This window comes from Caretta caretta, chromosome 4 (assembly GCF_965140235.1).
Source record: "Caretta caretta isolate rCarCar2 chromosome 4, rCarCar1.hap1, whole genome shotgun sequence".
NCBI classification, from domain to species: domain Eukaryota; kingdom Metazoa; phylum Chordata; order Testudines; family Cheloniidae; genus Caretta; species Caretta caretta.
Genome location: NC_134209.1, coordinates 50,829,651 through 50,855,436, shown reverse-complemented (window position 1 = coordinate 50,855,436; position 25,786 = coordinate 50,829,651). Strand labels below are relative to the sequence as shown.

Here is a 25,786-nt window from a genome sequence, read left to right as displayed (position 1 = left end):
TACAGCCTGTTCTAAACACTGCTTTGTGTACAGTTCCTGTGGACTTCTTTCTGCATCCAGCTTCTCTGCAGCTTCTTGTCTGACATGCGGCCTCTAATTCACAGAGCCAGCCTGGCCACTTTCTGGTTCAAGACACTTTCCTCTGGCCAGGGAAAGGGAAAGGGAAGTCCTGTGAAGAGGGGGCTCATGGGAGTTGTAATCTCCTGCTTAGCAGATCCATCAAACATAACAAGATGCAGTTGCTGTAGGTCAAGGCAAAAGCATATTGGACAGGACAGAATGGGGAGGTTGCTACTACTGCATCTTCATGTGATGCGTTGATCTTCAGTATTTGTGTGGTCAATCTATCACCTTTCATCAGCAATAGATCTGCTAAAACTAGAAATACAATTGTAGTTTTCCCAGAGCAAGACTTTTTTCCTGTTATAACCTATGAGTTTTATACAAGAATTGGGAAAATGATCAACAACAGAAACTAATGTGACAGAACCGCCAGCATGTGTACATGCCTTTGTGGCCTTTTTATTCTTCTAGGGCTCAGTTCTGCAAGGTGCTGAACACTCTACCCTAGATACAGGAAAGCCCTTAAGCAGATGCTTAACTTTAAGCATGGAAGTAGCCTCAGTGAAATCAATGGAACTATTAATATGCTTAAAGCTAAGTTTATTAGTTCCTTGCAGGATTGAGCCCCTATTGACTATGTCTGGACCTAGCCTAAGGTATTGTTTGCCTCCTGTTCTACACTCAAGGTTGTCAGTGGACAAAGATTTAGTTTTATACAAGGCAGAAATTTCTTAAATGAAGCACCTCTTCCTGCACATTCTACAAATGAAGGGTACTCAGAAGCAAAAATCTCTTAGGAAATGGTTAGAGTTCTTGGATACCTCAGAAGCAATGTCTTAGAGGATGTTTCAGTTCAAAAGGGAAATTTTGATATTATGCATTGTAACATTTTACCTTCTTGTTAAAGGCTCCATTGATACTTTATTCTATGCCAACGTTAACATTTTTTATATATTTTTTTTTAGAAAGGCAATGGGGACATGAAGGAGGCCACTCTACCATGACTAAACTTGGTAGGTCTCTAGACAATGTGTCAGACATACAAAACAGAAAAGAGATAGTGGATTCCAATATGCCTAATTTCAAAACATCATTCTTTTCTGCTGCTCTCAGAAAAGCTAACAATTTGGTTGTAAGGACTTTATAAAAAAAAAATAGGGACTTGATCTTGCAACCCTTGCTCATGCAAAGTGTCCTAGTGAAGTCTTGCATGGAGGACTTTTCAGGACTGGGCACACAAACTGGGTTAAACTCAGCAGTTTTGGTTCGTGCTCATATGACTTGCAGTCACATAAAGTCATATTCCTTAAGTTCCAAGCTCTACCTACTCCCAAAATTCAAAGAGATGCTCAATAAAAGCAGCCATGTGTGACCTAGTGTTGAGGAAAAAAACATATGGATTCAGGTTCACTTAGTATCCTTTGGTAAATCTAGGCTCAGTTTTGAGTTGGTAACAAAACCAGAAGCCAAATGAGCTTTGCTGGGTTTGGGGGGGAGTGGGAAGGGGGTTGTGAACATTTTGCCTAGCGCTAATAATAACGCATCATCCCAATTCTAGAAAAGTTTAACAACCAGAGGGTCAATTATCCTCTTGAACTCAGGAACTGAAGGGGCCCTTCTGGAAATTGAGGTTAGTCCTCTTGGTCTCTGCCCACCTTAATCTTACACCAGAGACCAGGATTTAGGTCTGGGTCACATTATGGGATAAAAGCACTAGAACTCTCATAGGATCCTAAATCTTAATTATGTACAAGAGTCAGCTAAAACAAAATATCTGCCCACTTAATGAAGCAACAAATTGCATCTCTTCTGAAGTGAAATAATATACAAAGAAGGGAGAAATGCAGCTACAGCAATCAAATTGGATTAAGAAGAGAAAATATTGGATTTAGGAGAAAAATAAGATACATTCCAGTATTTTTCCTCTATTTATCCTAATTGAGAGGTTTTAGGTCCTCTGGAACACAGAATAGGCATAATCTGTGAGGTTAGCAATGACAGCATGGAACTCCAATAGCCCTCTAGGCTGAAGACAGAACCACAGCAAATGTATAGTTAAGAACTTAGTTTAATATATTGTGAAATGGCTAAAGTTGAAAATAGCTGTTACTTAACACAGCAAAAGTATTGGAAAATATATTAAATTAAATGACACACTTTAAGATAGACAAAGTGGGTGACATAATATCTTTTATGGGACCATCTTCTGTATGGCTTGAAAGCTTGTTATCTCTCGCCAACACAAGCTGGTCCAATAAAAGATATTCCCTCACCTATCTTGTCTCGCTAATATCCTGGGACTGATACAGCTACAACTACAAATCATACACTTTAAGATAGACTACTTAACAACCCAAAAAAATATTGTTTACTTACCTGACAGAAATGTTATGAGACTTAATGTTTGCAAAGAACTTTGGCATCATCATATAAAATTTAAGGTAATATTGCAGGGTACTTTTTTTTTCTTGAATCTTGCTGATGCATAATACTAAATTTATATCGCCTGGGAAATAATGCCTAGCTTCAACAGGCAGATTAAGTCCATTATCAAATTAATTCTTAAACATGCCTCCCCCCAAAATTCTGTTAATGGAATATCCCATATCTTATTAAGAAAACATCTCTTCTATTCACCATCATTAAGTAACCTCTTACTGACTTTCATAGCCACTCTCATTAATCCTGGTGAAGCCCAATAAGTTCTGAACAATTCTGGTTTTGGTTGAAATAGCTTCAGTTTAAGGTAACATTGTTATTTTTAAATGCTGATATCAGGCTGGTATTTGTTTTATAATTCAGGTCTTTGAGCCATTCATTTATCTTACAGAGATAGAAACCAGAAAATAGAAAAGGCTGGGATTCTTGTTTTTTATCACACTCAAAGGAAAGTTATGACTGCAGTTTCTTGAAGCATTTTACTCCATTTTAGACCTGCCCTTTGGCTGATCAGTCACCTCAGCTAGAGACACTGTCAGTCGGTGTTATCTAAATTGTGCACTTCTCTTAATTTTGAGAAGGATAACAATATTCCATCCCAACAGTTGGTTTATATAAACAATCCCATTGTCCAGTACAATTTTACCAAAGTATCCCTAGCTTGATAAACTCATTCTCTTGATAAGAGTGAGAGATTGCCTTAATTCTGCTGTTCCAGATGAGATCTATAATACTTATGGAACTAAAACTACACCACAAACAAACATTAATGTGAAAATTAATTCAATGAACAGTACTCTGTGTAATAAAGACTACTGTCTCTGCCATGCTCCATTATTTATTTTAAATATCTTACTCTTTTACTGTTCAGTGTGTCCCTGTAGTAACATCTTTCTTTTACTCCTATCTAAATGATTACCAAGTAGGGGGTTTCTAAACGGAAATCACGTCATTTCAAAATACTGTACATTCTATTTGTTCAGTGCTCATGGAAAACGTGTCAGACTGACAGCCCTGGAGATATAGGTCCTCATTGAGCCAAGACAGTAGCAGCACAAGCTTCTCCATGCTGTTCAACCAATATATCTCAAACCATTTCTGGAGGGACCTGCTCTTCATTCTTTGGTGTCTTTCCTGTAGCTTTGATGTGGACATCTGTTCACTAAGAACTGCAATGACGTCACTGAATATTTATAAGAGGAGTAATGCCTCTGGAATATTATTGACTTTGGGTTAAACTTCATAAGTGACTTGGGAGCACATTTTTCAAAAGTTACATTTAGGGTCAGATTTTAAAAGGTTTATTTCAGTGAGAGTTAGGCACCCACTGGAATTCTCCAAAGCACGTAACTGTCTCTCTTTAGACATCTAAATACCTTTGCAGATCTGGCCCTTCAGAGCCTCAGTCACTTTTGTTAATGTAAGACACTTAAGTGTTTTTGAAAACTTTACCCTTGGGCTGCATTTGAACTGATGACTACTCACATACCACGGTGGTGGCTGAGATACAAGAAGGTAGATCATCTCATAGCCTAACTCTAATCTTCCTGTTCTTTCTGTTCCTTCAGACTACTGTAGATTATATTTATTACTCGTGCAGATTAGAAATACATTTCTACATAGACCCTATATATTGCTTCTAAAAGATCTGAAAATATTGGTTAAAAGTGCAGAATATTTCTGAAACAAAAACAATACAAGGATTTTGAGCTACACAATGGAATTTTTAATTGACATCTCAGCTACTTCTCAGAAAGGATTTTCTCCTCTCTTTGGAAAGGAGAGTTGAAATGCAAGCCTAAACTGGCTAAAACTCTCTAGTTAACAAGTAAAATAGGGAGGGCAGGATGAAGAAGAATGTAATCAACAGCACCTAGTCCAAATCTGTAGAGACCCCTCAGCATTAACAGTAGATCCTCGATACAGATGTTCTGGCCCTTTGTACAGATGGCTTTATGGTACTTATTTGCAGATCTGTGGGACTGGAAGCCTAAATCCCTTCCCCTCCTTTGAAGAACAATTCCTTCTACTTCATACCATGATGCCTCATGAAATCTGACTTGAAAGCCACTGAGGTTTGTCTGGGTAACTTGTCCCCTCCAATTGTTCCCCTCCTCCCCCCATAATTTGTGACATCAATAATCTGATTTACCAGAACTCCACAAATTGTGAGGGAAACTGGGGATTTACAGTTTTTTAAAAAAGTTTAAAAATAAGATGATCATAAGCATCACTAACAAAGGCTCTCAAGGTGCAAGAAATTGCATACAAAGAAAATAGAAATAAAATGATTGTTAGTAGTAATTAAATAGCTAATTTCCTTAGGACATTTCTAAGAGAATTTTTACTGCTGCTAGATGTGATTAAATGTAACCTAGTGTGTCATGTTTAGTTACATAAAATGTCGTTGTTACATAGCTGAGAAACAGCTGAGGTTGTGGGCCCATAAGCCTGACCGGCAAGAATTTGTATTGGATAACCCCCTGAGACTCACCTGCCACAAGGGGTGGTTCTGCTGCATCAGAGTAGGAAAATTTGAGGAGCCCACAAAGAAGATGTGCCTCCCCTGTGTGCTATTGAGCCAAGTTCATCAGAGGCTCCTAGAATACTACTGTACAGTGGAAAGTTTGCTGGAGAAGCAGGGAAAATGGATCCACTGCTATGTGGCCATTCTCCCTTAGAGGGGTTACACAGGGGATGTTGAGGCTATGTTATACCAATAAAATAAAAACCAGCAGGATCTTATTAAAGGGGAAAAGGCAAAATACCACATTTATTGTGAATACAGAAAGAATCATAGTAAGCAGTTAGTTATAGCTATAACGTTCCATTCAATCTCATATTTATTCACACATTCATTCATACAAACACACACGCACAGGTTCTGCATGGTTGTTATCATAGTTACCAGCCTTAGAGTTGCTCATGCCAAGCCATTGGCCAGGTGGCCTGGACATGAGGAGGGAGCAGGGCCTTGTCAGATGCACATCTGATGCTACTGGAAGTTGGTTTGCAGAATCAGACCCCAAAGTTCTCACTTTCTAGAGTCCATTTTTATAGGAATTTCTTCCTATGCCAGTCTGTGGGAATTGCTTCATCATGCTGTTGCTGAATCAATCAGCAGATAGCACATTCCTGACGGCTCCGTGCTGCTAGATGTTATCTTGTTCTTTGGTTCTCCCATTCTTGAGGCTGTTGGGTGGATTCCAGTCTGCCCCCCCGGGGGTCCTCTGGTTATTTCCACTTGACGCCTTCTTCAGCTGATGAACACTGGATTCTTAGGCTGGCACCTCCCTGATCATTCAGTTATTATCCACACCAAGCATCCATCCAAACACATCCTCTATCTCTATTTTAATCACAATTGATAATACAACAAAAAGGCGGGGAGCCTCTGGGTGCTGTTTCTGTTGTTACAGAGTATTGCTTTGAGTCTCTCTCTGTGTGAATTGCTTTGAGAACAGACTCTGTCTTAGAACGTACTAACACAATTAGCAGCTTGCAAGTTTCACACATAGAGGGAGAGAAACAGTACCAAAAACCAAGAGACCTCTTAATTAGTAATACCCTGGAATTTAAACTATGGGGAATCAAACTCATTTGTGATTTTAATACAGAACTTCTTTAATATGATCCAACAGCTATACCAGCCCTGAAGCTGCAGTAATGGCAGCTGAGTAGCTCTTTTGCTGCTTTGCAGTATGGGAGGAGGAATTCCTCCCCACATAGCCTATGGCTGAGGAGATCTACATACAGCCTGGCTGTTGAAGTTCTGCACTGGGGGAGAACTTGGAGATAGGTGCATCTTGGCAGGAGTCCACATTAAGTGCCATTGTTTCAGTTTCCGCATCACTTTTATTTAAAAAGTCTATGGACCCTCATTCTTCACTCCTGGAAGTTTTTAATGACTAAGGGCAGTGCTATTGGGCACTGTCTCTCCTGTGAAGTTTTGTATGGAAAAACAAGTGTATATGAGTTAAATATTGATTCTTAAGGATAGGGGTAGAGTTTGGATTCTCATTATCAAAAGATAGCATATGCCACTCCTTATGAAAGAAGGAATGCTCTAAATTGGGTGGTGGGAGTGGGGGGAATGGTGGTACTGATTTTTAAAAAATTAAGTCACCGCTCATTCTTTAGGTCATTTAATAATAATATATCTCCCCACACACTTAAATTTTCATCTTAATATTCTTGTCGCCATAGAAGATTCCTGTTGTTTATAGATGTGTATACTTCATTCTTAAAGCTCTTTATTGGTAGTTTCTTTATGATATAATCCATGCTTAAAGATTGACAAGACACTTTTCATATGGCTTGTCTCCCAAGATAAGGGTCTGGTATTAATTACTTAGGGGACCTGATTTCAAATGGTCATAACAAGTTTTCTCAGGATACACAAGTAAAATTCAATGTAGCCAGTAAACAGTCTTTCAATAATACAAATTAAAAATGGTATCCACTCAAATGTTAATAAGCTTCCAAGTATCCTGGAACAGATGTATAAATTAAATATCTGTGCTCCACGCTTTCAATTGTCATTTTTGTTCAGCTAGATACAAAAAGTATTCATTTTTCTTGGAAAGAGTAGAGCCTTCTATATTTTATATTAGGCAATGTTGAACTGCTGGCTAGATAAGTGACTGGAAATGAAGAGCAGACTAGATGCAAGGTGGAGGGTTTTGATTTTGTGGAACATTAGCTCACCTTCATTAGGCACATGGGGAGAGGGAGGTGTATAGTTTGGATGACCTTCACCTTAGTAGAAGAGAGACCACTCTCCTTGGGGAGAGGCTGGCTACACAAGTCAGAAGAGGGTTAAACTAATATCAAAAGGGGGAGGGTAAAAAAGAGGGAAGCTATGAGCACTCATGAGAAAATAGAGATGTTAAGAACAACATTAATCAGTGAACCAATAGACATGAAGAGAAGAAATTCTTGAATTGCCTATACACCAATGCTAGGAGCCGGAGAAACAAACAAGAGGAATTGAAATTGCTCATTTACAAGCAAAAATTCAATCTAGCTGGTATTATTGAAACCTAGTGGGATGATTCACATAATTGGAATGTTAAAATCAATGGTTATAATCTATTTAGGAAGGACTGAATTAGCAAAAGAGGAGGGGGTGTGGCAGTCACATTCTGTTAAAAATGGCATTACCTGTTTCCAAGACACTAACTCTGAAGACACTAACTGTGGATCAATGTCCTAACACAGAAAGCACAAGATGCCTTAAGGGAGAGTGACGGGGGAGGGGGAGGGGCTGTAGGAGCGAATGGTGGGTGTGGCCTTGGGGGGGAAAAGCTGAGAGGGGGTGGGGAGAAGCCAAGCAGGAGCAGGGCCACGGGTGAAGAGGCAGGGCCATGGGGTGGGGTGGGGCCACAGGGTGGAGCATGGGCAGAGCAAGGGGCAGGGCCACACTCTGTGGCAGTGGCTCCCCCACTTCTAGGGAGCTTCCAGCACTCCTGCCTGGCAACCACAATGGGCCCCTTCCAAGCGTGGGCCTGGCACCATTGGTGCCACTGTAAACCCAGTACTGTCCATTAATTGCATTCCCCTCATTTAATTCTTTATTAATCAAGTCCCATATGAGCCACTCATTATCCTGTCCAGGATCAATGTCAGGCTGACAGGACCATAATTACCCAGGACATCCCATTTATCCCTTTTAAAATTTGGCACAACATTAGCTTTCTTCTGCAGCCAGACGCGGCCCCATCCATGGCTTGGCCTCTGCCAGGCAGGAGCAGCTCCTGCGCCCTGGGGAGGAGGGGCAGCCCATTCCCCCATCTACTCCCCGCTTTGCTCTTTCGAATGCAGTATGTCTGTGTAGGTTTCCATGTCTGTGTAGGTTTCCTGTTATGTTGTTACAAAACCACGCAGCCTGTCACCAGTATAAATGGGATGTGTGTGTGTAAGCATAATTGCGCAAATAAAGGAAGCAAGAAATAAATCAACCCTCAATACTGTTTCAATTCGACCTTTGTGGTTATTTCTTGGCCTGATTCCAGGGAACGGGCAACATTAATTGGTGCATTGGCCAGGAAACAAAGGGTTAAATTGAAAGGAAGCAGTGTCTGACAAACAGGTTTGGTGGTTCCGGGGTTCATGGGTATCCTATTAGTCCCAGATAGTGTTGGGAATTCTCACCCCCCCCCTCTTGTTTTCCTGAGTTCCACAATGGTTGGGTCGATGTCCCTTGGGCAGTCTCGGCTGGAGAGGAAAAAGGGGAGACTAGTAGTCCCAGATAGTGTCAGTTTTCTCCTTGTTTTCCCGAGTACCATAGGGCATGGGTTGGCATCCCCCGGGTAGTCTCAGCTGGAGGAGAAACAGAGGCCACCATGCTAATGTTTGGAAAGGACAAGAGTAAGAAGGAAAAGACAGAAATGTGAGTGGGGCCCAGTCAGTCAACCCTCTCCCTTTCTGGCATGGCTGCAGAACTTAGGCACAGATCCCTGGAGCTCCAGGGTGATCTCGGGTGGGGACACAATCGTGGACCTGGAGAATAATTATGAAAAGTATTTAGTGTTGTACAAACCTGATAAAAAGGGACAAACCACCACGGGAGCGTGGCTTCTGTGGCAATGGCAAGCCACCAAAGCGGAGCACACCAGGGAACTGGAGGCATTTTGTGAGGACTTAATGGAGGCTCGGAGAGAGCGTGACCTGTGGAAGGTTCAGGCTCAGACAGCCTCGGCGCCTGCTGCCTCTGCTACCATATCAGCAGAGAAATTGGAAAACAGTCAGGTCCCAGGTCCCAGGAATTACAGGGAAAAAACAGGGATCTAAAGACACATGTTAGCTTCCTTAAGGATTTAATGGGGGGACCTGGTTCACATGCCCCAATGACCCCAATTAGCCTTCCCTGAGTCAAACAAAGACCCCCATGGCAGTGGATTCACAGGAACCAGGTTAATGCTATAGGAACACAATATTTTTGATTCTAATATATTTTAAAAACTCCTTCCTATTCTCCTTAAGTCTGCTGGTTTTAGATTTCTCCTTGTGTCACATTGCTTCCCTTATCACTTTCTACATTTTCTAACTTCCAATTTATACTCCTCACTATCAGCTTCCCCTTTCTTCCATTTGTTATATATTATGTTCTATAGCTGTCTTCACTTCCTGTCTATACTAGGTTGGTTTTTTAACCAGCAGAGCCTTCTTCCTCAATTATGGCTTTTGGGGCATCCAGTAAGATGTTCTTATATGGATTCCCAATTATCATTCACATTTTTCCAATTCAATTCTTTCTCCCAGCTGATTTGGCTCAATTGGTGATCAAGTCATGATCACTTATACCTAAGCTACCATTAATTTTTAATTCTGTGATCAGTTTCTCTTTATCTTTTAGGACAAGATCTAATCAAGAATTTCCCCATGGTTGCTGCAGCACTTTTTGAATTAGGAAATTGCCATTTATAATGTTTAAAAATTCCAAGGATATTTTAGTTCTGGCAGCATGAGATCTCTAGCGTATGTCACTCAAACTGAAGTCCCCCGTGATCACACAGTTTTTTCCCTAAACATTATAGATCAGTACCTAAGATGGCAGCCATCCTGTTTCCTAATGTGATTTGGTGATCTGTAGCAGACACCAACTACTAGCCCTCTCACTTTTAAAAGTGATGAGGCCATGGCCCCCTAGCCCTCCCGCCCTGTTCCAGTGTCCCCGTTGCCAGCTGTTTGGTTTTCGACCAGAAAGTCGAGGTGAAAAGTGGACCTGGCAGTGTCCGGTCAGCACTGCTGACCAGACACTAGAAGTCCAGTTACAGGAGTAACTGAAATCAGCCTCCCTGCCAGGAGAGTGGGAAAAGCAGCTGCTGCTGCTGCTGCCTGGAAGAGTTGCTGCTCAGCTGGAGAGAGAGAGAGAGAGAGAGAGAACGGGCTCCCAAGAACCCAGCTCTGGTGCAGAGAGGTAGGTACCTGCTCCACAGTGTTCCGGGGAATTCCTATCTGCGCCCCTCCCCCCCACCGCTTTCACCTGGCCCCAGCCTTGCTTGGGGACCAACTCCATCCCCCTGCCCCACTGTGCTCTTGCCCCTGGCCCCCGCCCCTCTTAGGAACTGACCCCTCCTCTGCCTTGCTGTGCTTTTGGCCCCAGCCCCTGCCTTGCTCCCCGGGGACCAACCTCCCACCCCATGGGGGCCCACAAATATGTTGGCACTGGGCCCACAAAAGGTTAATCCGTCCCTGTTAGTGGTAATCAGCATGGGTTTATGGGAAATAGATCCTGTCAGACTAATTTATCTTCTGTTGATGACATTTCAAGTTTGGATGATAAAGATGATAATGTTGATGTAATATACTTAGTCTTCTCTACTGTGTTTGTCTTGGTACCACATGATATTTTGATTTAAAAAAAACTAGAATGATATAAAATAACGTGGCACACATTATATGTATTAAACACTGGCTAACTGATAGGTCTGAAAATGTAATTGTAAATCAGGAATTTTCATTGAGTGGGTTTGTTTTCAGTGGGGTCCTTCAAGGATTGGTTCTTGGCCCTATGGTATATTACTTTTTTTTTAAATCAATGACCTGGAAGAAAATATAAAATCATCACTGATCAAGTTTGCAGGTGACCCAAAAATTGGGGGACTGGTAAATAATGAAGAAGACCAGGTAATTGATTTAGAGTGATCTGCATCACTTGGTAAATGGGGTGTAAGCAAATAGTGAGTTTTAATATAGCTAAATGTATACATTTAGAAACAAAGACTGTAGGCCATACTTACAGGATGGGGGAGACTCCATCCTGGGAAGCAGTGACTCTGAAAAAGATGGGAAGGGTGCAGTGGATAATCAGCTGAACATGAGGTCCCCGTGCAATACTGCGGCCAAAAAGGGCTAATGCCATCCTTGGATGTATAAAAAGGGGAATCTTGAGTTGGAGTAGAGGTTTTTTCCTTCTGTATTTGGCACTGGTGCAATCACTGCCAGAATGCTGTGTCCAGTTCTGGTGTCAACAATTTAAGAAGGATATGGATAAATTGGAAAGGGTTCAGACAAGAGTCACCAAGCATGATTAAAGGACTAGAAAACATGCCTTACAGTGATAGACTCAAGGAGTTCACTCTATTTAGCTTAACAAAGAGCAGGTTAAGGGGTGACATGATTCGTCAACAAGTATCTACACACGGAACAAATAATTAACAATGGGCTCTTCAATCTAGTAGGGAAATGTATAACAATATCCAATAGCCAGAAGTTGAAACTAGACAAATTCAGACTGTAAATAAGGTGTAAATTTTTGACAGTGCCCATTGGAACAATTTAAAAAAGGTTGTGATAGATTGTCCATGACTGTAGCCTGATCTATAGAGCATGTCTTAATTATATTGATTCTTAAAAATTCCCAATTAACCACTTTGAGGGTTGATAGGTTTTTGTCCCAAGATCAGGCCCAGTATTATTAAAATTGCTATCTAGTTGGGAACCCCAATGTGCACAATTGCAACACTCACACTATAGGAACTCTTCTATATTTACAATAATTTATTAATACATTTAGCAAAGTCACAACACTCCAACTCAGTACAGGAGATAGCGGTAATACAAAATGTACATCTGAACATCCATATTCTCACCATCCCTTACAGAACAACCTGAAATGTTTGCCATTATCTTCCTTATGTTCCTCATCACCATCACCTTCCTCCTCATCACCATGGGCCAGCATTTTGGCACCTCCCAAGGGCTACATCTCTCTCTCTCTCTCTCTCTCTCTCACTGCACTCAGCTGAGATAAAACTTTTATATTTTACCCTGATACCACTATATCTAATGCATATTCAGTAGGTATTCCTCCACCTTCCTTATTTGTATTTCCTCATTCTACTAATGTTGAGGTGCCCTTCTCTTATAGGTGAGTTTATTAATGATCTCAACTTATTATCATATACATCAACTCACTGCCATGGCACTCTTGTTGTCAGTCATCTGTGGATGTTCTGTTCAAAGCTGATGTTAGCTCATGTTCCTGTGGTTGTCTGGTGTCGTTATGAACAAAATTCCCCCCTACACCCTCTGTTTCCTTTGGATCGTTTATCTGTTCCAAAGTTCATAGGCTTCAAGCCTTATGCTAAACGCTGATGCTAATGTCTTACATGATACAGGCCTGTAGGTTCCTTGCATTACTGCTGAATATAATAAATGCAGAATATAATAAAGGCAAGCTGTCCCTATGTGCTACATCACTGACCATTTTTAAAATCAAGATTAGATGTTTTTTAAAATATATGCTCCAGGAAATATTTTGGGGAAGTTTTGTGGCCTATGTTTTACAGGTGGTCAGAGTAGATGATCACTGTGGTCCCTTCTGGCCTTGGAATCTGTGAAATAAGTAAGGGCCAGGTTCTAGAACGGGTTCACTAGCATAGACTCCTGTACCCCTACAGGATCCGATTAAAGTTAGTAAGAAGACACAATTAAAGCATCTAAAAGTGACTTCAAGTGACTTGATTTCTTAAAGTAAAAATAACTTCATTATTCCTTTTGTAAGTATAAATTTGATATTTAGAGTCCTTATATTACCCATATTCTTGAGAAGCAATTTTTGTAAACCCATGTGCTCACTTTTTTCCCATAGGAAATTCTATAGGAGAGGCATAAGGCCTAATCCTGTATCCCTTATTCAGACAAAACTTCCACTGAATAGAACCGGAGCCTTTCCTGAGTAAGGAGTGCAAAATAAGTATTATTGTTTTAGGTCAATGAGATTCTGTCGGAGTCAGTGCTAGCAGAATGCATTGGCTGACTGGGTGCTAATACAGTATAGAAGAATTAGGTTTAACATCCTGATGTCTGTCTTGTACAGATAATCCTATGCGATTCTAAATTGCTGTGGTGAGCACTTAGTATGGTGATGAGTGCTTATAAATACCTAAAACTGGGCCAATTCTGCCCTACAACCTATGTAATCCTATTGAAGACAAAGCGGGTTAGACATGGTGTAAATGGGCAGATAATGGCCCACTGATTTTTTTTTAATGGATTAAACTGACAAAGACAAATGGATTCATTTTCCAAATGCCAAAGTGTTAGCAGAACTAGAATGAGGTTATGCATCTCTTCAGGATTCTTTCTACACATGCAACAATACAAACTTATGAGTGGTGAAAATAAGCAATGCAAAATCTCAGCTCATATTGAAAACTAGATGTGCAGCAGAAAAGAAAGAAGTAAGATATTACAAACCTTTTCTTGAGGCTTGCTGAGGAGACTCATACACTCAGACCCAGCAATACCTTGTGTTGCTCAATAGTTATATCTCTGTCTAAGGAGAGAGTGGTGTTTGGGGATGGATTCTGCTCCCATTGAAATAGATACTGGAACTCCCATTAGCTTCAGTGGCAGTAGGATCTGGACTTCAGTCTTTCTCAACTCCAATGTATAGTGGCTGCTACATTAAGCCTTTAAGTTCAAAGCAAGAAAAAAACCTGGTTGCAGTCTGCAATGTGGAGATAGAGGGAGAATAGCTATACAGTAATGAATAAACTAACAAATTGATTGCTGTACAGACTCCTTCTGAAAACAGATGAAGTTAAATTCTCCCTCAGTCCAACCCCACTGACTCTAATGGGGTTGCACAGTTATGAGGGCATAATTTGACTCATAATATAATTACCTGAAACTCTCATAGGAACAAAAGAAGAAGTAACTTTGTATTCTCCTTTTTACAACAAGAATCTTTGTGATTGAGCTCTATACAAATGGGTATAATTAGCTTCAGTTACAAGTAAGAGGCATAATAAGTGTCTTAACACTCACATTGTTTTTAGCTTTATACTCGTCACTTAAAAATAATTTGGAAAGCTAGATTGTCATTGTATTTTTGTCATTCGCAAGCCAGTGAAAATGTTGAACTCTTCTTATTTTCACGTGTAGGGAACCTTATTTAAACCATTTTCCTGGGCTGGGGAGGGAGAGAAGGGGGAAGACTGCTCAAAAATGTAATGTGTTATGAGACTTATGTGATTGTGTCAGGCAATTGATGGCTTTTTAATTTGTTTCTTGGACGTTTTTGTGGAAATGACAGTTTGGGGCCATGCACTGCTTCATCCTGCTATGCATATATAATATACAATTTGTGTCTTTTTGAATATTCTTGAAAGCACCATGTCCATGTTAATATTATTGTACATATAAACCTACTCAGAAGTTATGCCTGGGAGAAAAACGATTTTCATCGATAAAATGCACATAAAGGCTGCTTAGCTTTGTGTCTGGGGCTTCATTTGTGTCTGGGGATCCTTATAACTGCCCCGTAGCAAAGTTGCCTTGCCTGTCCTTCCTTCAGTAGGAATTGTTCTTAAATTCCCCAGCTTTGTTCTGAGACATGCACTGATTTGGGGGCGGGAGAGGGAAGCTGTCATTTCCCCTGCTCATGTGCAGGTCGGAGTGGAGTCCCCTCCTCTCCTCACTGCCTGCTTTGGGAGATGATCGATTCTCTCTCGGAGTGATGATGCTGTCTGTCCTAGCAAAGTGATGATGAAAAGGGAGAGGAGAGGGGCAGACCTGGAGTCCTTTCTCCTCAGCAGCTCCTCACTCAGACCTACTCCCCAGCTCTCCCTATCAGGCTGCACATTGTCTTTCCTTCCTGACAAGCAGCAGCAGCAGCAGCCTGGAAGGAGAAGGGACGGGAAGGGATATTCTTTTCTGGTGAGGGTTTTGTCCCTTCCAGCTGCTCTGTCCCTTGCTGGGCAGGGCTTTCCTCCCCTTCGCTTCCCCAGTACAGGCTGCTAGCCGGGGCTGGCCGGCAGCAAGAGCAGCAGCCGCATCCTGAGAAGAACCTGAGCATGTCCAGCAAGGGCAGGCGAGGTAAGGAGCAGGGGAGAGTGACCTTCCCCCAGCAGCAGCAGGAGGAGGAGGACGGGGGAGAGGAAGAGGAGCAGCAGCGCCGGCGGCGGGGCTGGAGAGGCGTCAATGGGGGGCTGGAGCCCTCTCAGCAGCAGCAGCGAGCAGTGAAAACCCAGCGGGAACCCTACGGCTACTACCCGCCCCTTCCACTGGTCCGCACCATGTAAGTACCCGGCGCTGGCTGCGGTGGGGGGGTGGCCCCCTTCCTGCTGGTGCCCCGGCGGCGCCGATCGTACTGCCACAAAGTTAGAGGGTGTCACGCCAACGCGTGACAGCCCCGGCGGCTGCGAGGCAGGTGAACGAGCCACTGGGGCTGGGGCAGTCCCGCCAAACCGGGGCACCCCCCCCACACACACACACCCCGCTCCGGCACCCGCCTGCCTGGGTCTCTCCAGTGGCATCAGGTGAACGGGCCAGTTCCCTTGGTGCCGCTCGGAGGAGACGCTGAGGCGATGATCTCCCTTTAGAAATACAGATTCAGCGGCAAGTCAAGTGCCGGGGCTGAGTCAGGCAGAGCGGACGGGGGAGGATGTAACTAGCCTTGGGGTGGGTGCTTTCAATAAAGCCGTGATGATGCCGGGGTTACAAATCCCTCCCCAGAGTTTGCTTTATTACTCGAGGCAAGGGACTGGGACAGGGAAGGATGCTGCGTCAGTAAAATTACCAGGCAGAGCAGGTGCCTGGACCACTTGGAGAGGGGTCAGTGAGATTTGCTGTTCCTGGGGAATTAAATGTAATGCTAGAATGTGTCTCTTTGAGTTGGAGGAAAAATAGACTTCCATTTAGTTTCGGAGTTACATCTGGATTTGAAGCAAGACAGAAGAAGAAGAGGGAAAAAACCAGAGGAAAGGGGACAGCCTGGATGCAGATACAGTAGATAGAGGCTTTCTCCCTTCTTTAGGCTGGGTGGGGTGGCCTGGTTTTGTAACACAACCTTTCAGTTTGTTTCTCATGCAGAAGGAGGGAGACCCTCCCCACACCCCCAAGATTCTCACGGTAGGCAGGAGGCCCAAGGAAGGAGCTCACAGACCGAGGGTCAGCATTGCCCCCTGGTGGCTCTCCTGCGCACTCCAGCAAAGTGACCCTGACAGACAGTATTAGAGCTTCTATCCTGCCTATCCTTTACCAGCGTTTACCTCTTAGAGCTAGACCCAGCAGATGCAGATGAAATATTGCAAAGGATTTTGTTGAATGCAAACAGGAGAGAAATGCGATGGTTTATCAGTTTGTTTATATATCCTACCAAGAGCAGGTTTTCTCGGGCAATCTTTATTCTTTCAAATGGACTGTTATTCACATAAAACTTTTAAAATTAAATTTGTGTTATATGTGACACAGCGCAGATCCCTGCTGCAAAAGCCAGGATGGAAATGTTTTACCAAACTTATTAGTAAGGTTACTCAAAATCCAAGACATTTCCTAAGAAAGGATGTTTTAATATCCTACTGACTAAACTTAATTTACATTCACAGCAATTACATAACACAGCTATATGATGTTTTGTGCCAAGTAAAATAGTTTTCTGAGAAAATCCAACTGCTGGCTTAGTCAAAGTTTTCGGAGTTAATGAAGTTCTCTTGTCCCAGCAGAAAAAAAAAACCTATTACCTCACACAGGTACAAAAGTATCTTAACATTCTCATATGGTGAAAAATATGTTCAAAATCTACACTAATAGAATCACACCCCAAAAATAGAAAACTGAAAGAAATGTGCAGAGGGACAAACTTTTGAACTGCATCTTATAAGTTTATTTCAAGTTTTGACACCTTCTGAAAACATCATGATGGTTAATAGTTAAGAGGACTTACCTGCAACAGAAATACATTTACTTTTATAAAGATGTTAAATTTTTTATCTGTTTTACAAAATCAATAAACTATCTAGCTAGAGAAAGAGGACTAGGAAGGGACTGGCTTGCCCAGTTTTTGTGTGTATGCCTAGGAATTGTTCAGTCCTTTAATATGTTATAGTTTTGGTTGACATTTCAATATTTTGGTCTCCAAGGATTACCTCAATATCTTACAATTTCAGGTCAAATTAATTCTTAATTAAATGTTTTCCTTACTAAGCAAATTAACACTTTATTGAGTTATATATTATTACATAATTTGTTCTGTTTGTAAGAGTGCTTAATTAAAATCACACCGGGGAAGACTTTAAAATACAACAATTAGAGTAACACTTAGAATGTGATAATCACAAATATATATAGATTCTACCATCCCTGGGTAGGAGTTTTACACTGTATTATGCTTTGTATCCAGTGGCCCAGACATCAAGAGACTTAAATTTCTAGATCTCTTCTCTGATAGTATAAATGGTGTCACAGAACCACTTACAAACTCCCTTCTTTAAGAAATGAATATTACACCAACATGGACTAATACCTGAGTCCAGTTTACTCAGCTCAAGGCTTTTGTATCTGGGATGAGCTCCACCTGTTGGAATTACTTATCAGAATACAGCTCTTGCATTCCTGTCCTAGCACTTTCTGCTATAATAGTTGGAAGTGACTGTCCACGGGGCTGATACTAGTACTCCCCAATCAACGTAATAGGACATGCTGAAGCAACAGGGCATAGAGGGGAAAGGATATGTAACCTCTGTTATCTCTACTGAATGCCCAACCCTGCAGTCTGATTCCAAACTAACATAACATGTTAGAGAGGGTTCCTGCTAGATAGTCAGGTCGTTTCCTCTGGAATGCTGTTTTAAATAGGATTTTAAATGCTAAAAAGTTGTAGCACATATTAATGACATCAATGTGAATAAGTATACTGATTAACTGAGATAAGGTGGCCTGGTAGGCGCTGTAGCTGTACAAACATAGAATAAGAGACAGTCCCCTGCTTGCAGAGTTTACCATCTTAGTCAACCTGACAGATAAAGGATGGAAGGGGAAACAGGCAAAGAGGACTAAAGTGACTTGCCCAAGGTTATACAACAAGTGAGTGGCAGCACCGGGAATAAAACCCAGGTTTCTTGATTCCCAGTCCAGTTATCTATCCAAGTTATGTACTGACAAGTGCTGGGCTGCTACATGATGTATACTATACATTCATATATCCAGGGTTCTGGTTGTATTCATCATAGTTTTGTAAACAAGACAAAATGACAGAGACAAGTATTGATAAAACATTGTAAAAGAAGGATGGGATCATATTGTTACTGTGTCCACATATCTATTCAGGGGACACCATCATAGGGCCTAATCACATCAGCCACACTATCAGAGGCTCGTTCACCTGCACATCTACCAATGTGATATATGCCATCATGTGCCAGCAATGCCCCTCTGCCATGTACATTGGCCAAACTGGACGGTCTCTACGTAAAAGAATAAATGGACACAAATCAGACGTCAAGAATTATAACATTCAAAAACCAGTCGGAGAACACTTCAATCTCTTTGGTCACTCGATTACAGACTTAAAAGTGGCAATTCTTCAACAAAAAACCTTCAAAAACAGACTCCAACGAGAGACTGCTGAATTGGAATTGATTTGCAAACTGGAACAATTAACTTAGGCTTGAATAAAGACTGGGAGTGGATGGTCATTACACAAAGTAAAACTATTTCCCCTTGTTTATTTCCCCTCCTACTGTTTTTGTAAAGTGCTGGAAATGGCCCACCTTGATTATCATTACAAAAGGTTCCCGCCCCCTTCCCGCTCCCCACTCTCCTGCTGGTAATAGTTCACCTTTCCTGATCACTCTTGTTACAGTGTGTATGGTAACATCCACTGTTTCATGTTCTCTGTGTATATAAAATCTCCACACTATATTTTCCACTGTATGCATCCGATGAAGTGAGCTGTAGCTCACGTAAGCTTATGCTCTAATAAATTTGTTAGTCTCTAAGGTGCCACAAGTGCTCCTTTTCTTTTTACTGATACAGACTAACATGGCTGCTACTATGAAACCTATCGTTACTGTGATCCTTGATCATTAAGTAATTTAATGGTGAAAAACAGGTTAGCTACTGGTCAGACACTTAGGCATTCTGAATATTTGGGCACACACCCTTTCTAGACTAAGGCTGTGCCATGTGTCATTGGAAAGGTATTTTTTCCCAGATTTGCACTAGAGTAACATTTGGATTATGATCTTGATTTCACAAGGTACTAATGGTCTTGTACAAGGAACACACAGGCAAAAATACTATGAGTTGTGGCTTCCATTTTTCAAAGAAACCTTAAGGGGATTAGGCACCTATCTCCCACTGAAATGCAATGGTAGTTGTGCACCTAATTCCCTGGGGCTCCTTTGACAATCACAGCTCATATCAGGGGAGGAGTGCAAGAGAGTTTAATGTTCTCCTCCGCCATCCATTACCATGTTGCTTCTCTGTATAGGCTGGTTTCAGAATAGCAGCCGTGTTAGTCTGTAACAGACTTTGTTGCAAGGATAGGTTCCTGAGTTAGTGGTTCTGTTGTGTGGTGTGTGGTTGCTGGTAAGTATTTGCTTCAGGTTGGGGGGCTGTCTGTAAGCAAAGACTGGCCTGTCTCCCAGGATCTGTGAGTGTGATGGGTCGTCCTTCAGGATAGGTTGTAGATCCTTGATGATGAGTTGGAGAGGTTTTAGTTGGGGGCTGAAGGTGATGGCTAGTGGCGTTCTGTTATTTTCTTTGCTAGGCCTGTCCTGTAGTAGGTAACTTCTGGGTACTCTTCTGGCTCTGTCATTCCACACAAAGATGGCCTACAAGCCGTCAGGAACAGTATCCCTGATAATGTCATGGCAAACCTGGTGGCTGGCCTTTGTGACTTTGTCCTCACCCATAACTATTTCACATTTGGGGACAATGTATACCTTCAAATCAGCGGCACTGCTATGGGTACCCGCATGGCCCCACAGTATACCAACATTTTTATGGCTGACTTAGAACAACGCTTCCTCAGCTCTCGTCCCCTAACGCCCCAACTCTATTTGCGCTACATTGATGACATCTTCATCATCTGGACGCATGGAAAAGAAGCCCTTGAGGAACTCCACCATGATTTCAACAATTTCCATCCCACCATCAACCTCAGCCTGGACCAGTCCACACAAGAGATCCACTTCCTGGACACTACGGTGCTAATAAGCGATGGTCACATAAACACTACTCTCTACTGGAAACCTACTGACCGCTATGCCTACCTACATGCCTCCAGCTTTCATCCAGACCACACCACACAATCCATTTTCTACAGCCAAGCTCTAGGATACAGCTGCATTTGCTCCAATCCCTCCGACAGAGACAAACACCTACAAGATCTCTATCAAGCATTCTTACAACTACAATACCCACCTGCTGAAGTGAAGAAACAGATTGACAGAGCCAGAAGAGAGTGCATTTCAAGTGTGTGAGCCTCTCTGTTTCAGCAAGCCAGGTGATATTTCACAGATGAGAGAGAGAGAGAGAGAGAAACCCTCATGTTATACATTTGGGTTTAGGGGACTGTGCACTGAGTCAAGAGGCTGTGAGTTTAAGTTCATCTCTTCTACTGACAGGTATTTGTATTTCTGTGCACTTCAAAACATTTACAGTTGGGCAAGGCCTCAGCACCGCTGTCCTACAAGCAAAGCAGTATCATTCCCTCCACTGTAAAAATGTTAACTGAGAGGTTGCAGAGGGTTACTTTTGACAGAACTGGGAATAGAACCTAGGCCTTTTATACAGCAGATTCAAGCATCGTCTATGCTGTTTTTAGATTGATTTACTGATGTACTTAGCTATTCTGACTGTAACTGGTAGACCACATTCCCTTCTCAGGTACACATATACAATCATGATCCCCCAGCATTCTACTGCTGTCTCGCAAATAGCTGTGTAAACCACTAGCAAGGTACAGTAGAACTTCAGAGTTACAAACACCTCAGGAACGGAGGTTGTTCGTAACTCTGAATGTTCATAACTCTGAATGAAACGTTATGGTTGTTCTTTCAAAAATGTACACCTGAACACTGACTTAATACATCTTTGAAACTTTACTATGCAGAAGAAAAATGCTGCTTTCCCTTTATTTTTTCATAGTTTACATTTAACACAGTATTGTACTGTATTCAGCTTTTTTAAAATTTTTTTGTCTCTGCTGCTGCCTGATTGCATACTTCTGGTTCCAAATGAGGCGTGTGGTTGACTGGTCAGTTCATAACTCTGGTGTTCGTAACTCTGAGGTTCTACTGTATACACTTTTCACTTCTCCCCTTACTGGCTGGTCCAAAGAAGACAGCAGCTGTTTTTTAAATCTCAAATTACAGAAGTTGGTACTGGGGATCTAAAGTCCCTGCTGTCAACATCTATGAGGGATCCTTATGGCTGCAAATGCAATTTCTGTTTCTCCAGTTTTCTTTTTTATAACTGGTTAATTTTGTGTTTTCACTGTGTAAACTAAATCAGAAACAAGTTTTATAGTTAAACATTATTTGTCAGTGATGACACAGTGAACAGTAAAGCACAGGTGTCCCACGTTTCAGTCATTTGTCACACATTTCACTTGTCAGTCACACTTGGGCAGGTTTGAAGATTAAAAGATATGGTTGGTGTGGCGGAGGGCAGCAGCTTATCATATTACCTTTGAAAAGTAGAGGAACCAACAGCCAAATTCCCAGCTTGTCACTGCTAAGTATGATGTTTCTAGCTTAGTGCATAGCAGTAACAATATGTCCATCTAAGGGGAAAATTTAGCTTCAGGAGCAGACTTGAGTGTTCAGGCAACAAAGCAGCGCCCTCTAATGTGATAGTGTTGTGCATGCAAATCATAAGACAAAGAGACTTCTTAAGCATCTTTTTCTAGAGAAAAGAGGGATTTAATGTCTCTTTTTTACTTATGTGTATCAAAGATGATGAATTTTGTGGACAAAAATGTGTTTATGAAGTAGGATAGTTTTCATTTGCTTATTTTTTGAAACTTCATTTTATGTAAATGAATCTCAGATTTATCAGAAACATATCATTATTGCTTCTGAAAGTTCCTGCTGTATCTCATTAGGATGAAGTGACTTCATTTAGTGTTTTCTCGGTCGCTCTAAAGCATGCCCATACTACGGTGGGAGTGGGTGGCACAAAAGGGAAAAAGGAGATGTACTGTCAAGGGGATGCTCTGAGTCAAATTCTGCCCTAGGTTTCACTTGTTCATCCTGTTTGCTAGTGAAGCTTTTAAGTTCCTTGAAACAAAAAGCTGTACACCTAGGGTTTGTCTAAACTGCAGTTGGAGGCGCGATTGGAGCTTGGGTAGGCATATCCGAGCTACCTTTAATCTAGCTAGCACAGCTAAAAATAGCAGTGAAGCTTCAGTGGCAAGGACCTGGGCACAGGCTGTACAAGCCTTCCTGGAACCTTGGGTGCATACTTGTTGCTACCCGGCACCAGGATCTGAAGAGCAGCTCAGCTACTGTCCTTGGTTTGCAGGTGGGAGTAGGACTGTGCCTTCACCTTCCTGATTCTGAGTCTCCCCACTGAACAGCTAGATTATTCAGGCCATGCATTGGGAGTAGAATTTACCTATAAACTAACATTACGTCTGTCTAAGAATGCATTGGAGTCAGGAGAATCTCAGTTTATTTTTGTAATTGTTTTTATCCTTCATGGTTACAAAGAAAAGCTTGAACATGTGAACCCTAAAGGCTGACAAAACAGAAGGCAAATAAAAAGAACCAAAACTATATTAAATCTTGTGACTTTTTTAAAGTCAGTCTCACGATTTTGGGAAGGGCTAACTTGATTTTTGAATGCTTTGGATTGCCAGTACTAAATGTAGGATAATTATAGTGCAATCACAAATGCAAAGCTAAAACTTCAATTATTCAAAATATTTCATAAATTCCTTGGGATTCCTTTTAAAAAGTGATCATTAAATTTGAGAAGTGGAGATTAGAAAAGGAAATAGCAGACTATCTGATCCTCCACTTCTTACTTTGACAATTTCAACTGACTTCAGGAAGGTCTCTAAATTTGATGAGAGATTTGCCTGGATCTAGCCATTTAGCTATATATTCTGGCAATGTGGTACCATACAAAATCGCTAGCTCTTGGTTTTTTTCGGAAGGTCTGTCAATGCTTTAGTTAGTAAAATACCAGCAACTTTCATTTTATGTATTTTGAAACGACATCTCATGCACGTCATATCGTTTTGTCATAAAGTACGTTGCTGAGTACATCTTTCTTATTGGCAAAACATACTCCACATTGTGCCTTTGGAAGGATGTATCTCCTCCAAAGAAACCAAATGAGTCTCTTTACTCTAGCAATGGGTTCTGAAAGAATGATTTATAGAATGGGAAATAAAAATGTATTGAAAAAATGGTACGGAATATTTGAGAAATGAATAGTATGTTAATCACTTATTTCATAAAAGATAGGTGGGTTGCAAAGCAAATTCTTAGAACCTCTTTAGATTAAGGATTAATCATAAAATAATTTATTCTGTCTTTATTTGCTGTTTAATAAAATTATAATAAAAATATTACAATATATGAGAGTGATCCTCCCCATAGGTACCATTACATCTTTGGAATGGAAAGATGGGTAGAAACCAAGCAGCATGTCAAATATTCATTATGATCTTGTTTAAATAGCCTTTTTATATTTACTATATTCTAATTTTTATTTGTGATTTAAGGGCAAGAGGGTGATATCATACTGGCTGTTCATCACCTATACTCCACAGTCAAACCTCTCTCAAAATGCTTTCACATGTAAAATATGCCTAAATCAGTTCTGAGCTGAGCACAAAGTCACAAATCCTCTTTGTAATGCAGCTTTTCTTTTTTGTAGACAAAGTATAGAGGTTCAGGAGCAAAGGATAATGGAGGTGTGTTCTTTGGCATAGCCGTTTGACATGTTTCAAAAACTAGATATCTCTTTTTGCCTAGACTACATGGTAGTGCCACACAAGTCACTGCTGCTATATAATAGTGATCATGCTTGAACATTTAAATAAGATAAAATTATTTTATCACTGGAGAGGCCTGCCATTGGTAATTAATATTGTAATATCACCATCCAGAATGGTTGCAATGAAACAGCACATTTGTGTTAGCTAAAATAGCCAAGGGCTGTACCAGTGTGCTTTCAGGATGCTTGTAGCTTTCACAAAGTTATAAAGAGTTTGTTATGCTCAATATATTATGGGCTGATGCAGACAGCTGCAACAGCAGCATCCCTCCTACATCATGAATGGAATTTTTTATGCAGAATAAAAATCTTTGGGTCCAAAATGACTGCATCTTATAGTGAATTCCCACTGAAGTCAATGCGAGTTCTCTGTACCATGGCAGTACAATCCAGTCATCAGAGAACACTATTAAGAAGGTTGCATTGTCAAGCATTCAGATGTTAGGAAATGCCCAAATTAAGGTTGTCTGTTTAACCTTAATTCAGCCCCATGTGCATGGTGATGCAGTCTTTAATTACATCATCACATACTATTTTTTTCCATAGGACTCCTGACTCATTCGGTGCATAAAATGGACTGTACTTAATAAGCAGCTATTTAATGTTTTATTTACTACTTGTTGTTCAATATATGGCCCAAGGCCTTATTTACTATACACTATTCTGCTCTGAAGATGGAATTAATTTCCTCATGGGCTTTTCTATGGCACTTATCACTATAGTATGCAGGTGTTTCACAAACATTAATTACTTTATTTTCACAACACCCTTGGGCAGTGAGGGGATATTGTCCCCATTTTAAAGGTGGGAAACAGCGGCAGAAGGAGATTAAGGTCAAAAATATCCACTAAGTTTAGGTGCCCAAACTGAGCCACCTTGAATATGACTTTTCACAGTATTTAGTATATCTTGCACTTTAACTGTTCAAAGCATTCTTCATATTTAGCATTCTGTACATCAGACTTCATGGTTTCAAGTCAGGCACCAGAAAAAGAACGTACAGCTAGTGAAAAATTGTGAAAAATTTGGCATTAAGTGTCTTGCCCAGCATTAAATAGGAACTCAGTGGCAGAGGCAGGGATAGAATCCAGTTTTCCGGGCAGCATTCAACTACCTTAACCACGAGACCCCCCCCCCCATTTGCTTCCAGTTGTCCCCTGACTCAGTCACCTTCCAATTTCTGCAAAAAAAAAACAAACCAGCTTCCCGCACTACACAGACCTCATTGATCCTTGGAGGTTGTCCATTCTGTGCACTGAACAAACCAGAGGTCTTGGGGGAAAATAGTATATGACAATATAATTAAAGATGCTATAATGCCATCTTTCTCACCTTTCACCCATTTCTGGCTCCCACTCTCCCTACCTGGACTCCTCATCCAAGAATATGCTCCAAGCTCCTTGCCCAGCCAATCCTAATTCCAGTCCTCTTCCCCCAGGTTTCTCATCCAATCTGACTTCTTGCCTTGCCACTCCTCTCCTTGCCAGCTAGTTCCCATCCCCACACCCAGCCTGGTTACTCATCTAATCTCAGTTTA

At 41.3% G+C, this 25,786-nt stretch overlaps 1 protein-coding gene across 2 annotated transcripts in view; it reads left to right on the top strand.

Moving 5' to 3' along the window:
* The first annotated feature begins 14,945 nt into the window (after positions 1-14,945).
* Positions 14,946-25,786, top strand: part of TRPC3 (transient receptor potential cation channel subfamily C member 3) — a 65,252-nt gene continuing 54,411 nt past the window's right edge. For both annotated transcript variants that reach the window (XM_048847453.2, XM_048847452.2), the window contains exon 1: positions 14,946-15,532. In XM_048847453.2, the coding sequence (XP_048703410.1) occupies positions 15,309-15,532 (224 nt within the window). In that variant the 5' untranslated portion in view covers positions 14,946-15,308. The remainder of the gene's footprint in view (positions 15,533-25,786) is intronic.